Source organism: Calypte anna, chromosome 2 (assembly GCF_003957555.1).
Source record: "Calypte anna isolate BGI_N300 chromosome 2, bCalAnn1_v1.p, whole genome shotgun sequence".
NCBI lineage: Eukaryota > Metazoa > Chordata > Aves > Apodiformes > Trochilidae > Calypte > Calypte anna.
This window is the reverse complement of record NC_044245.1, coordinates 86,941,267-86,956,242: the sequence shown is the minus strand read 5'-3', so window position 1 is coordinate 86,956,242 and position 14,976 is coordinate 86,941,267. Positions and strand designations below refer to the sequence as shown.

Here is a 14,976-nt window from a genome sequence, read left to right as displayed (position 1 = left end):
CACACTGGACACTTTGTACCAGGACCTCATCTGCAATAGATTCCTTGAAATTGGTTTAAGACACTCTTCCAAGACACCATCTCTCATTCCTGAGACATGGCTTGTATTCTTGGAAAATATGGACACATTTGAATGTAAAATCCTGTTTGAAAGTGTTAAATTTTCTAAGTAGTCCAGATGACATTGCAGTTGCTGTCACAGCAGTTTAACAGGCTACCATTTAGCACATCCACAGATTTTAACACTGAGCTTATTTTGGATCTTTGGTAAAAATCTTGAAACACACTGAACCTGCAGAAATTTACAAACCCAAATACAACTAAGGTCAAGCTCTGAAAAATTCTTGTCTTTCAAAAGTCAGAAACTACTTAACCGTTTAACACATTAACTGATTAATAGCATTAGCCTTTACAAGTATATATGGTATTAACCAGAGACCATTTTGCAGTTCTAAGCCTAATGATTAGGACCTGTAATCAGTATGTTTTTGCAGTTACTTTTGTACCAAATAGAGCTGTCAAAATTGCTTTACAAGACCTGTGAGACAAATGATACTAAGGATATCTTACACTGGCTTGCATATCCTTTCTACTGTCTTGCCTGTGGTTGATGTTAAACAGTCAAGAGTTGTACATTCTGCTTGATCCTTTGAGTTCTTTTCCATTTCCCAAGAACTTCTTTTCTATTTAAAGATTTATTACGCCCTAAACTTAGATACTTCTTCAGACAGCTCTCTCAAAATCTCAGGGTGTAAAATAGCCAGACTCTTCATTAAAAAATAAATAATAATTAAAAATATCTAGGTTTGCTTGGAAAATTCTCCACCGCCTTGCCCAAGCCTTGGCTTCACTATACGAGTGCATCATCTCTTTTCTCCGAGGTTCGACAGGGACGTCCATTCAATATTATCGATCACTGGCGTCGCTACCGGTATAGCATCTAAGAACAGCCTCCACCTCAGAGAGATTCTCCTCACTCCTTTTGTTGTCCAGCTTTTTTTAAAAAAACACATTCCCTTCAGCCACCCCACGCCCAGCAGCACCGCCGCTATGGGCCCCGAGCGAGCTGCCGGCCCTGGACCCAGCCCCGGGGCGCACCTGAGCAGCCGCAGATCCGCGCCCTGCCCGCTGGAGATCCCCCTTGCTGGAGATCCCCCTTACTTCAGCCTCACCCTTCCCGGCCCTCTCCGCCATAGGGCTCTGGACGGAGCGGGGGTGGGGTGAGGTGGGCCGGCGGGGTCCCCGCAATCCGCGGCCGGGGGTCCCCTCGGGGGTTGGGGGCGGTAGTGGGGTGGGTGGGTGCGGTGCCGCTCTCCCAGCACGCCCCGACGGGAACGGTCGGAGAGTGGGCGGGTGGGCGCGCCCGCACTTTCCCCCCTCTTTTTCCCTTTTTCCTTTGCCTTTTTTCCCCTTCTCCTCCTCCCCCTTACTCCCCCCCCCCCCTTCAATCTTCCCTTCCCCAACCGACGCGGAAACCGGCGCCCGGCTCCAGCCGCTGTAGCCGGCACGCAAGGCGCATGCGCGGGCCCCCAGGAGGGCGGGGGCCGGTGTCTAGTGGCGAGCGAGCTGCCCGCCGGTGGCCACCCGCTCGCCAGCCCGCTCGCCGCTGCTACTCAAGGAGTAGCGGTCCCTGCTAAGCGCCCGCGCTCCCTCCCGTGCTGGGCCGCGCCTGGCCCTGCCCCACCATGAAGCTGAGCAGCCGCGGCCGGGGATGCTGCGTGGTCGGCAGCCGGGAGCGCGGGCCGCCGCCGCGGAGCCCCTTCGTGCACCAGCTGCGCTTCAGCCCCCTGGAGAAAGCCAAGGTAAGGGCGTGCAAGGCCCGGTTCACCCCCCCTCCCCTTTACCGCCGCCTCCTACCCCGCGTACCCCCGCGGCGCACCGGCTGGCGGGCCGCGTCCTGCGGCGGGCGGGGGCACCCTGTCGCCAGCGCTTTGTGAGAGAGACCCCGGGCGCGGTGGGGCCGGGAAAAAACGGTGTGTGGGTGGGAGCAAGACGGGGTTGCCGTGGGTGGGTGGGCGGGCGGGCGGGGGGGGGGAGGAGGAGGATGAGGAGGAGGAGGAGGAGGGAAAGGCGGCGGTGGTGGCCGTGAGGCGGGCGGGGGTCGGTCGTGGGGCGGGGGTCGGTGGCTCCCGGAGCTAACGGCCGCGGTATCGCTCTCAGGGCGCCTTCCTTAACTTCGCCGCCGCTTTCTTTTTTTAAAAAAAAAATGTGGCGTGTTCTTTTTTTTTCTTGGATTTTGGGGTTTTTTTTGTTTGGTTTTTTTTTTCTTTTTCTAAAGAAAACGGGTTTGTGTTGGTTTGGATTTTTGAGATTTTTTTTGTGTTGTGTTTTGTTCTTCTTTTCTTTTCAAAATTAAATTAAATTTTATTTTATTTTAAATGAGGGGCGGGGGAGCAGTCCTGTGGATGCACTCTCTTCCAGCCTCAAGTTAAGGTATGCCTGGGCCAAGGCATCCTGTCCATCTGAAGTTTGGCCCCCGGGTAGATAAATCCCTGCGGCATCATTTATGCATGTACAGGTAGCGTGAGATTACAGGAATCGATATTAAAAATGCAAATTTGCAGTTGCATCAGGTTTTTTTGTGTTTTGTTTTGTTTTTCCTTCTTCTTTGCCACAGCCTCACTCACCTCACGTAGTGAGCGGTAAGGGGTTGGATATTCTGAGTGCATGGCCCTTTTCTTAGGCTTCCAGTGAGATCTGGGTCACTTGCTGGATGAAGAAGTACTGTCAAAGGCTTGCCTAATTAAGGGCTGGTCAATTCTGTTACTTTCATTCACTTAATACTTCAGTTACCTTAAGGCTATTGCTTTGGGTGCCTAACAGCCTACTATACCTACCAACATGGAAGCAAAGATTCACTAATACCGAACCTTTCAAATCAAGGTGCTTTAGATCTAATTTCAATTTAATTTACGTTGTTGCATTGCCTTGTTGCTGTCCAGAGAGGTAACCAAAGACATGTATGACCTGATTTACAAAGTATCGGAATATGCCTTGTGTTAAGTATCTGACAGCCAAGGAATTCTTAGTAGATTCCAGTGGTTTTAGTCTTTTAAGAAATCAAGTTTCCCAATATGTATGCAGCATTTACTAATAAATTGTTTTTGAATGGGAGAAAGGAGAAAAGGTTTTTATCATTTACCTCATTGGGTTTATACTTAGCGCTTCCTCAATAAATGACACAGTTGTAGTAGTTCCTTTTCCATGTAACCTTACTTTGTTCCTTAAGTCATGTTTTCTGTCTAACTAGTGAGGTTGAAGTCTTTCCGAGAGCAGAGGGAAGCATGAGTTCCTGTGGACTAGGATGGTATCTAATTGTAATAATAATATTTTACTTTGCAGTGTTACTGTATCTTTTTAGTGTGGCTTTCTACTTCCTTATTTATAAGGAGGGCATAGTATCAGTTCCACAGTTTTAGAGGTACTGAATGTGATAGAACTACTACCTCTGCTGATCTGTGGTTAATCCTAAACATTAGCTGCTTCACCAGAGAAGTGACTGATCTTAGAACACACCTGCCTTCTGTGTGGGCTGCCCCGTGCACCTGTGTGAGACATGAGCTTTGCCACCGGATTTCAAGGGTTTGTTATTTTCAGTGAAAACTGTAAGATGTGTGTAATGTTTTTCACAGTGTGCAGGCCAAAGGAGTAGCTTCATCAAAGAGTGTGGGTCAGTCTTGTTTTATAAGTGAGCAATCTTCTATTGATGTACAGTGGCACAGAGTGCATTAACCCAGCCTTTCTTGCTGTCTTGTTTTTGCAGTTTTATGCAAGGAGAAAGCACACAAGCTGACACAGAACTGTGATAGATTTTTGTCTTTGCCTATATCATGCTCTTCTTGCTGATAAAAAGAAAAGTTGTGCTTGAGACCGAGGCTGTTAAGAGCTGTGGAACTGTTCCACTCATGCGAAATGCTGCTCTCTCAGGAAGGGAGAGTTTCTGAGTGGGGAGACTGCTTTACAGTCAATCACAGTAGTGTGTGTTCTCTCCCATAGAGTCCTGGCCTGTTACTGAGGGTTGGGTATGAAGTATCCCAGCTGAACTCATTTCCTGTTCAGCTGTAAGCGCCTACTGTGATGAAGGTTTTCCTATCTGCCCAGTGAATCTAACAGAGGTTAGCTCTGGGTTTGCAAAGTCTGTCAAGGAAGGTTAGGAATGTGTGGGGACTGGAGGTACGTGAAGAATTTGGTGAGCACAGGGGACTGGGTGACAAGACTGCTTTGTCTGATAGATAGTCTGTTGGACTGCCACCTCATCCTGCGCTCTGCAAGAGGTTAGATTAAGCTTTTTTGCTCATTAATACAGCTCCAAGTAAATGCCTTTCAGCCTGAGCCTGTGGGAGTGAAAAACAGTGGAAAGTGGATGGCAAAACAGTCACAAAGAGGAGCAATAACAGCAAAAAGAAATCCATTTGAATGCCAAGGAATTGTTCCTATCATCTTTTATTGGCTTTATAAAAACAGTGAGATAACAGGAGTGTACAAACAGTAAGGCTATTTGAGAACTGAGTCTCATGGTTCCTGTAGAAATGATGGTTCTTTCACTCTGAGGGTAATAGTGGGGGTCGTTCTTGAAGCTGCCCATTTTATTTCAGTACTAATTATAAAAAGGTCCTTTCTGGAAGATGGACATACATGATTTCTTTATTAATTTTGTTCATCCTGACATCTTCTGGGCACCTGTCACATAAGTCAAAGCTCTTGATTCTAGTTACCTCTGCAGAACAGGCAGAAGCATTACTGGAGCTGTTGCAAAGTGTTTGTAGCTTTGTCTCCCTGTCACTTGAAAACACAATGCGATGCCATTTTCCTTGCTTCCAGGGTTTCTGAGCCTTTTATTACACCAATGCTGGTGTTCCTTTGGTGCCTTGGTGAGCTGTTTTGACTCATAAAACCAGAAAATTATTGTGTTTTTCTTATTCCATTTTAGTTTGCTGCTTATGTCTAAGGTTTGCAGAATGGGAAAGTGGGTAGTAAGAATTGTTGAGAGGTGAATTTCTAGCTCTTTAAATGCCATTTTTGATGAATTGAGCCTATAGAAATGATAATAGTGTGGAGGTGAAAGCTTAGGGCGAGATGTAGTTTCTGATATATTTAACAGAAAAATCAAAACCTCTGCCATGTTCAATATGTAGTTCACTAGCCTGTTCAATATGTGACCATTACTTTGTAATAAGTCCCAGAAATTTTGTTGTAAACCTTTTAAGTGATGTTTCTCACCATGTCACGAATTTCAAAGATGCATTTTTTTTCAGCTTCTCTCTGCATGAGAGGTACAATTCTGACTTGCAAGATAGGAAATGGAGAGATACAAAAGGAGGAACAGTGGTACTCTGTGATTCTCATGCTTGGTGCTTAGACACATAGGGCCCAATGTTTTGGAAAACTTAAAGATTAAGTTCATATTTTATACCTTCATTGTAAGTTCATACTCAAATTTTAATGCAGAGTCTCTAAGTGAGGAGAATACCTATTTATGATAGCCTATCATACCTATTTAGTTTAATAAATGATACCTATTTAGTTTAAGTGACTTGCCTTATGTGAGAAGTGCACATCACTTTCTGATGGAAAAATGGAGTAAGTTTCTCAGGACAGCTTTCTGTTACAAGCCATAAGACTATTTTCTTCCCTCCTGCTGTCCATGGGTCTTTCACAGTACACTGCAACTTCTGAAAAACTAAGTAGGCTCCTGTAGACAAGCAAATGTTAAATGAGTTGCAGTCAAAAACCTCCTGAGAAAATCAGTCAAAAGCTGAACTTCCCAAGGTACAGCACCAGATATATCAAGTTTTTTTAAACGTATCTCAACATGCAAGTGTTTACATATGACTTATTACAAGATAGGATTTAAATTTTAATAGAAAACATGCCTGGGTAAATGTCCTAAATATGTAGAAATACATTCACTGAAGTAAGATGTCTGTACAAGATCAGGCCAGGAGTGTTTATCTCTTCCATTCTCATCTCCAACACTGGCCAGTGAGGACAAGTTATTTTTTTTTTATGTCCGACACTGATACTACTGCTGTACCTTGATGTCACAGGATAGAAGCTTTCTTACCCAGGAAAGTGTCTTAATGTAGATGTAGACTGAACTGTTTTCAAATGTTAGTGTTCTTGTTGATTCCTAACCTTCTTCAGAGGCCAAATATACTTTTCTTTCCGACTGAATTTCTTGTGTAGCCAGGTACTGCCCTACTGCCCACTGAAAAAAGGGGATGGTGTCACAGCCAGACCCCATCTACCTGTATACTTGGTATTACTTCTTGCTGCCCATTTCCACCACTGCTCTCTCTGGACAGGGAAGAACAGGTGGCTTTTTCTACACACTTACACCATCTCTCACAACAGTATGGATGCAACTACTCTAAAGGGATCTTGGTAGAAAAGATTGCTACAGAGATGCAGAGGATTGACTAGTTCACCACCAGTCACCTGCCATTTAGCTTTGCTCTAGTATAGGAGGAGACTTTGGGGAGTGTAAGGGAGAGGGTATGAAGCCCAGAGAACTGTCCCCTCACCTGTATTTTGTTTCCCTTTCTTCCAGACAGCTAGTCCTTCCCACCTTAACAGCTTAGAAGGAAGCTGCCCTTCCTTCTCCAGTTTTCAGAAGGATGCTCCTCTATTTGCTGCCAGATGTGGTGGTGTTCGCAATGAATGCAGAGCTGCATGAATTGATATGGCTTCAGAGGTCATTTAACCATTGCCAGTTTAGGAAGTTGAACTGGTTCATCTGAGAAACTAGCTTATCTAAGAAAAAAATTCTTTTATCTTCCAATTCTGTGAATGGAAACAGTCTGCTCAGGGACTGGAATCCTATTTTAGGGAGTGATGGTGTGGTTATGAGAACATGGTGCCAGTCTGAACCATTGCTATAAAATCTGACATTACAGTGGACTGGTAGCTTGGACTTGTCTCCTGTTGTGTGTTCCCTGCCTCTACCCTAGACCTACAGATATGTGCAGCTATAGTTGGTTATTGAACTGTTCTGGGAAGTGAGAGGAAGTGGGAGTTAATCAGTGGAATACTGAGCCACATGTTGACTAGATCTGCATCAAGGAATAGAAGAGGAGTATGAGTCATGCTTTCTACAACTATCTGGAGGTGCATCAACTGAATCACAACATGAGACAGCACCTTATGCCTCACTATTCATCCTTGCCCAGCCATTATGATGCAGAATAGTACTTTTCTGCATCATCTGATGCACCTGTATATTGCATATTTCCTTTTGAACTCTTTCTTTACATGGCCCTTCTATTTCTTTGTGTCATCTTCATCTTCTGCTGTCTTCCATTGTACAGCTTGAGGGAGCATTGGTGCTACCCCAGTCAGCTTGAATTAGTATTTGGTTCCCTCTCTGTCCCTTAACTAGCCATCTGAAGATGTTCCCTCTTTCAGGAGTTTTGTGTCTTTGTCTTATAAGTGAGAAAGATGGCTCCTGGAACTGGATCACTGCACAGATAGCTGCCGTGTTTTCTGAAGGACACTTGGGAATGACTCCAAAGAGCTCAGAAAAGGCTCTACTTGGGGAAGAGTTCTTCAAAAGGCGATTCTAACACAAGATTATTTTTCACCAGAGTTTAAGGCAGAGCAATGGGCTGGGAATGGGCTTTCTAAGAACCAGTGCTGGGAAGAGGTGCGGAAGCAACTAGGTTCACTGTGGCTTCCCAAGGGAATATAGCTACTTGAAAACTTCTTTCTAGGGGGTGTGTGCCTGTTAGCACAGGCGTGGAATGTACACTCCAATGAACTTCTGGAAGTTTGTCCAGTGGTGTCTCTGCAGTGTTCCCCACTGTAGTTCTGCACAGCTTCTGGTTCCAAGAGCATACAACATACAACTGATGCCTGCCTGGTTCTAAAAGAGCTTTCCACGTTGGGCCCTGTATTGATATGTGAGTGCACCCTGCTGAAGAAGTCCACATCACTGGCTGAGGTCTGCTGTGATGGACTGACTTCTCTGTAGAGCAGCAAGATTTACAACACACCCATGCTAAATATTTACTTAATGTGGGGCTGCAGGAAGGGAAAAGATCATGTGGATGTGTTCACTGACTAGCACAGGGTCTGAAGAAGTGTGGAAAGCTAAGACTGCATTAGCTTTAAAGAGTGTGCTCTGCTTCAGCTATAATTAAGATAGGTAAATAAAAAAATGTTACATATATGCCACAATTACTTGGTTGGATTTGAAGCATATTCTGCTTCTTCTGCTGGTGTTAATGTTAGATATTTTAAAGTCAAGAGTGCAGGCGAGTTTCTAGGAATCTGACTTTTTCAGTCTGAGATTGTGTTAGAATAATGCATTTGTTTTGGATTTTGCAGATTGCCTTCATGACCTTGACTCTGTTTCCTATCCGACTCTTTTTTGCTGCTTTTTTGATGTTGCTGGCCTGGCCTTTTGCGTTCATTGCTTCAATGGGATCTGACGAGCAAGAGCTTGAAAAACCTATCTCCTGGTGGCGAAAGTGAGTCACTGCTGTGGTGAAATTCTGTGAGAACCATTGTGTAGTTCAGCAGCTTGAAATAGAGGAGATAGGAAATCCCTGATACCTTTCCCACAGACCTGCTTTTCTCTGAAAAAAAAAAAAAAAAAAAAAGATTATTATTTCTTCTCATTTGGAAACTAAAAATAAGTCAACTGTTTGATTTACCAGGTGATCCAAGAATTACAGGGAGAAAAAGCCATCTCTGGCCTCTTACCTTCACTGAGGATGTAGTGTGAAGCTTCATTATGGCATCCTTCAGTTTAAATTATTCTCATACTGTCAACTTCTTGTTACGAAGATTGACACTATGGAATGTGCCTAGATTTCATATTTTAAATATTTGCTTTAAATTGCTTCACCCCATTGTTTGCTACCCTTGTGATGAATTGACAAAACTTCTGTTGATTCTCTGAGGGATTGCCCCATGCTTTGGTGCTTATTAATAAATCTCTGCTTGCTTTTATATTGGAATGCTAATTACTGTAGAAGGTAAACAGTGTTCACCCACCCATTAAAAGTGCTGTTTGAGAAGCAAGGAAGGAGGAGTGTATCACCTCTTCTGTAGAGAACTTTAAAGTTAGGCTCTGGCACTTGATGAGTGAAGCTCATTCTACTTCGCATCACAGGAGGGGAGGAGGTTGAGGACCACAGGCATGTCACTTTACATTTAATTTGCAATTATATCAGTATTAAAACTAAAGGAATAATGGACTGCCTTTGATCTTGCATACAGTTATTTTGAAGCTTTTTAGGTTGTCCTCATGTATGTTTCATTCAGTTTTCAGTGTCATTCTGCTCTCCAGCCTCCAGTCCCTGTGAGTACAACAATTTGTGCTGTTTGGTTTTTGCACTCTGGTTCAAAGTAAATGTTTCTTTTTTCATGGCTGTCAGACAGTTTTTAAAAAAACAAACAAACAAACAAAAGAAAAACCCCAAGCAAACATGACCTCACAAAAATATCAAACAAAATGAGGAGATGGGGGAAAAGGGAAGAAAGTAAAATATTTCCAGAGTTCCCAGATGTGCTGTAGGCATCCTTGTGTTTGAGAATCTATGCCCTACGTTTCTGCGATGTTTTGTTTTGGTAAACTTAAACCCCAAAATCAGGGTTGTTGCATTTTGGCAGTATCCTAATAGCATTTTTCAGGACTCAGTTTATTAGACCTTTTTTTATGTTACTAGAAAATATTATTAGACATTGTATAGAAGAAATTCAACAGTCATAATCTGCATCAAAATTACTTCAATGATAAAATAAATGCCAATCTTACTGTGATTAAAAAACAATAATATTCAGGCATGAATCCTTGAAAATGGTCTTAGATTTGCTGAAAAAGAGGAACAAAATGTCTATGCAGTGTTCCTGCTCTGTTGAAGCACCATTATCCTATCTGTACTTTTGTCATGCATATAAAGTTTTCATGGAACATTTTTCTTTCCATTATTTAAGCATAACTGTTGCTTAACTCTTTTCTCAATTCTTTACAGGATAGTGGATATTTTGCTGAAAGCAATCATGAGAATGATGTGGCTTGCTGGTGGATTCCACTGGATAAATGTAAAAGGCAGGCGGGCGTTGCCGACGGAAGCAGCAATATTAACTGTGGCTCCACACTCTTCTTACTTTGATGCCATTCCCGTAACTATGACCTTCGCCTCCATTGTGATGAAAGCAGAAAGCAAAGATATTCCTGTTTGGGGAAGTAAGTTGGTAGTTATTTAATTTTTCAAGAATAATTAAAAATTATTACTTAGCAAGTTCCCTGATGGTGTATGAGAAGGCCTGAAACGCAAAAATTTTGCTATACCATATGGTGAATTTTTTTTTTAACTGATCTACTTTGAACATCAGTGCTAAAAATTGAGGAGGATGGTTTTTTTCCCTTTCTTCAAAAATTTAGTCATTGTACAAAATCAAAACAGTCCTATGGAACTCATGATTAAATTTGCAGTTAGGTTGCAACATTTTAGAACCCAACAAATAGAAAATCAAGTCAAGATAAGGCTATAGAAGCAAGGGTGAGGCTGTAGAGAAAGCCCACTTAAACTTCTTTGATAGTGTGAGTTGAGGTGCTATCCCAGAAATTTGTTTCAGGAACGTTTGCCCTGAATGGTGTGCCACTGCCAGGCAGTGCTGCTAATCCTTCATGCATCAGTAAGTTTGGTTCAGACAGAGTGTGAGAGATGAGCAAGAGCAGATTGTTGTGCACACTAATTGTTGTGCAGTCATATGAAATGTGGATACCCAAGTCAGTTGTTTGAATACTGTCTTTGGAATTATCAATATAGATTCTCAAAGGTTTGAGAGAGACCTGTGATTTTTGGCACAGCTGTACAAAAAGTGTGTAGACTTCAAAACGTGTGGAAGCATTTTGGAGGAACCCACCATGTTGTGTCAAGGGACCAGCAAATTTCAAAGAATCTGTGTCTCATTGTGTAGCTTTTAAGGGTAGCATAACAAGGACAAAAGATTTTACTTTGGCCTTGGGTGGGGACTCCTTAATTTAAGTCTAAACAAAAGCATTGAGTTCCTTCATAACTGCAGTCAGGCTGTCAGTGTTGACATATTCCTAAAATCTCATTAGATCACGTGGTTTTAAGGACCTATTCAAAATCAGAAGCTGAGACATGGTCACAAACAGTGAGCTGTTGCCACCTGAAGCTTTGTGTGGGGAATCTCTTGGTATGAAGGTCTCCCTGTACTATATAGTTAGGCCAGAACTGTATCTGTACCTCAGTTTCATTGAATATCTGACTAGTAGTCAGATAAACTTTAACTTTGGTTAAAGTTTGTGGCAGTGAAAAATCTGCATAAAAAATAATAGATGCTTTGAACAGAAAGGGTGTAAACAGAAAGGGTGTTTTTTTTTAAAAAAACAAATGTATACAAATAAACATAGTGTAATAACAAAAAGAAATTGAACTCCCTTGTCTAATACGTAAACAAGATACTGTCATGAGATGGTATCACAGAATCCCAGAATTATCAGAGTTGGAAGAGAGCTGTAGAGGTCACCTAGTCCAACTCTCCCACTAAAGCAGGATCACCCAGAGCACATTACACAGGACTGCATCCAGGTGGGATTTGAATATCTCCAGAGAAGGGGACTCCACAGCCTCCCTGGGCAGCCTGTTCATATCTACCAGGACTCCCAGATACTTCTCCTCAGCACTGCTTTCCAGTAGATCCACCCCTAACCTGTATTGGTGCATGGCATATGTGGACACTCCAGTACAGTAAAGGTGTATCAGCCAACTTGGGTTTTAGCAGTCCAGCCATAGAAATAGGGTCATATTTATCATCTTCCTCAACTGGCTCAATTAAGTGTTTAATAATTGCTAGTTCAGTAAAATAAAGTAGTCCTTGTGGAGCTCTCTTTTACTTGCAGCTGGTGTGTTTGGAGGACCCAACTAGATGAGGTAATTCCAGGAGATGTTGTGTTACTGTAGTGATTAGTTTGGTGCAAAATTTAGTGAAAACTTTGCAGTGGAGTAAAGTTGTGATTATTTTTTTTTATTATTATTATTTTTGTTCTACTGCTTGAAATAGATTTTCTTGACTGTTCTCTCCTTTGATCTAGTATTTTAATTCCAATGCTATTTACACTTCTCTATATACACACACACAGAAATGTATTTCATGTTATTTGAACCAGTGGTATTTTTCATATTCTATCTGTGGAAAGGCAGTCCTGTTTTTCTTAGATTGTGTGGTGACTTGTCAACACTCCAGACATTCACTGGAATTTATTACATTTTATTTTCAATTCTGTAAATCTTGCAAACTTGTTGTGACATCTCCAGTTAAGTTTTGGAGCCAATTGTTGAGAGACCCAACCTTGCTGTCTCTTTATGGAGTCTTGTTAATGGTCATTCGGAATGCTATGGGAAGTTTTCAAAAAAATACATATATTTAACTCTGTAAGCAGATTTTGGCATATGAAAAAAAGAAGCAGCAGAAAAAATACAAAGATAATTTCCAAGGATGAATACTTTGGGTGGAGAGTAGCTCTTCACCTTTTCTTCTACTTGGGAAAATCCAAGTAGACTCTAAATAAGTTGGCTTTTTGATGTAATGACCGTGTTTATCAGGACATTATAAGCTGTGTACCAGAGGGATCAAGTGCTTTAGCAGGCACAAAAAGATCTGGCTGCTAACTGGTTCCAAAAGTTTTTTAATAGGCTTCTAGAGCAGTTCCCTGTATTATGGTACCTCAGTTTGCCAGTCGTGGACTATTAAGCTTTTGATGCATTTTAAGTCCAGAGGATTAAAAGTCTGTTCTTTATGGGATTGGGAGTATTGCACAAGTGTGTTTGTGTGCAAGTGTTTTCTTACTTTCTAACATGAAGACAGCTTTCCTGGACCACTACATCCCATTTCAGAAGCAGACTTAAGTCCTGTTACTTTTTAAGACAACTTCCTTTTTCTAAAAATGGACAAAAAAAGACCCCCCAAAAAACAAATTGAAAAATGCTCTTTTGCTCTGGCACCAGAGTTACGGCCTCTTCAGCTTGTGGACTGTAGTGAAGAAACAGCTCACATGGCACACGCAGTAGGTTAATCAACTCTGGGGAACAACTGCTTGCCCAAATACAAATGAGATTTCAATGATCATAATTAAAAAATTAGTATCTGGTAAGTAGAAAATTCCAGGACAGGAAAAGTGTTGCTGAAGGACATGTATTTCTGTCCAGTCACTCTCCAGAGTTTTGGTAGGTTGGAGATGCTGGTTTGCTGGATCACTGTAGCATAACATGTGCAACCTGGGAGAGATGGCATCTAGGAATCTTCTGCACCTTGCGCTGGATGAAGAAGTTAGATCAGTTCATTTATCAGCATGAGTGTTTTGTCTATTGGACCTCATTTTAAAGTCAGGACAAGCTCTTTGCATAAATTTTGGATAGTTTCACTTACTGCCTGTTGTTGTAGTGGTCAGTGCTACTGTAGAAATACTTCAATAAGAAGAGGAAAGGATTTGTCACTAAATATGATTTGGTGGGGGTTTGATTGGACAAATTTTGTGATTCAAGCATCTTCTGTGGTCTGAACTTCTGAAAACTAGATTAGAAGTGATAAGCTAATTTAAAATTTAAGCAACTTCTAAACATCTGTAACTTCACCCTCTGAAAAAAGAGAAAGCATATGGATGCACTCCCTGAAAGCAAAGAAAGGAGTTGGTACCTATGATATGAATGGGAGATATGTTAGCTTAAGTTTATGAAGGGAAAGGGGGTCATTTGTACTTGGCAGAATACAAGAGCTGTAGAGGAAGGGAGAATTATACTGGAAAAACTATCAATTCTATTGTGGGTGGGTTTTTTTCCACATCTAGTAAACTTAGGATTGTTTATTCAAGCTCGTCTTTTAAAGTGCTTTGTAAGCATTTCTTGAGCATCATGACTAAAATAGTATAGTAGCTGGGTATGTTTTCATCTTGGAACTTAAGATGCCAAATTACTTACTCATAAGCTCTGTTATGCAACTTAATCCACCAGTCCTCCACCCCAATTACTTCCCCCGCTGCTCCTCCATACTGTCCAAAGCACACAAGGAAGAGAACTGTGGGAGACTGAGAGTTACTCAGTGAGGACGTCACATTTGAATACTTTCAAGAGTCATCAAATGAGCCCTTAAACCCCTTTTGAAAAAAAACTGCATTAAGATGAGTCAGAGGTATCTTCTCTTTGTATGCTGTCAGTCAACTGCTTGAATTCTGTTAAGGTTACCAACTTGAATGCCAACATCCTTTGCTATCTTGGTGTTGTAGCCTGCCTTTAGTACCCAAATGAGTTCCTCAGGTCTGGGGAGCATCTTCAAGTTATAGCCAAGTGTATCCATTTCACCCTCTCCTTAAAAAAACTGTTTCAAAATTCAATGTTTCCTTCAGGCTGTGGGCACCTAGATGGTCCACACAGAAGCTCTCTTGAAGAGACGTGAAATAGGTGGAGTGTCACCTATATATTGTTGGTATGCCTTTATTGTTCGGGTTGGAATCCTAGTCTTGTTGGATTTTATTTTTTTTTTTCACTAGAAATTTGATAACAATTACTTCATTTAAACTGCTGCTGGAATGCCTATAAACTATCTCCACATTTTTAAAAGCATGCTAGTTAATATAATTTGTATAAGGTGCAAACTATTGTATATAGGAAACCTGCAAAGCGACACAACCACCTTCATAAAATACTTGTTAGTCTGGCAGCAGAAAGCTAAAATACAGCTCTGCCCTCATGCAGGTATTGCAGGTGTGAGAGTTAACATCAGTCTTTATGACATGAAAAGGGTCTTTGTGCTTCAAGAAGTCCCTAAAGGAAATAGATCATATTTTGGAAGATCAACCTAAATACCATGGAATTTACATCTGTTAAAGCTAAGGAGAACACCAGTTATTTGTATTCCACTACTGTACTCTTCTTTACCTACAGACTGAATGTTTATCTGCCTTTCTCTTTGCAAATAAGGAGACAAATTTCTCTTTAACACAGTG

The 14,976-nt window shown here is 41.8% G+C and overlaps 1 protein-coding gene across 2 annotated transcripts in view; it reads left to right on the top strand.

Annotated features, from left to right (window-relative positions):
* Positions 1 to 1,550: 1,550 nt before the first annotated feature.
* LPCAT1 (lysophosphatidylcholine acyltransferase 1) overlaps positions 1,551 to 14,976 on the top strand; it is a 58,631-nt gene continuing 45,205 nt past the window's right edge. The window contains exons 1-3 of one of the 2 annotated variants that reach the window (XM_030446319.1): positions 1,551 to 1,801; positions 8,325 to 8,467; positions 9,977 to 10,191. In XM_030446319.1, coding sequence (XP_030302179.1) covers positions 1,685 to 1,801; positions 8,325 to 8,467; positions 9,977 to 10,191 — 475 coding nt within the window. In that variant the 5' untranslated portion in view covers positions 1,551 to 1,684. The remainder of the gene's footprint in view (positions 1,802 to 8,324; positions 8,468 to 9,976; positions 10,192 to 14,976) is intronic. The other variant, XM_030446320.1, reaches the window with a different exon arrangement.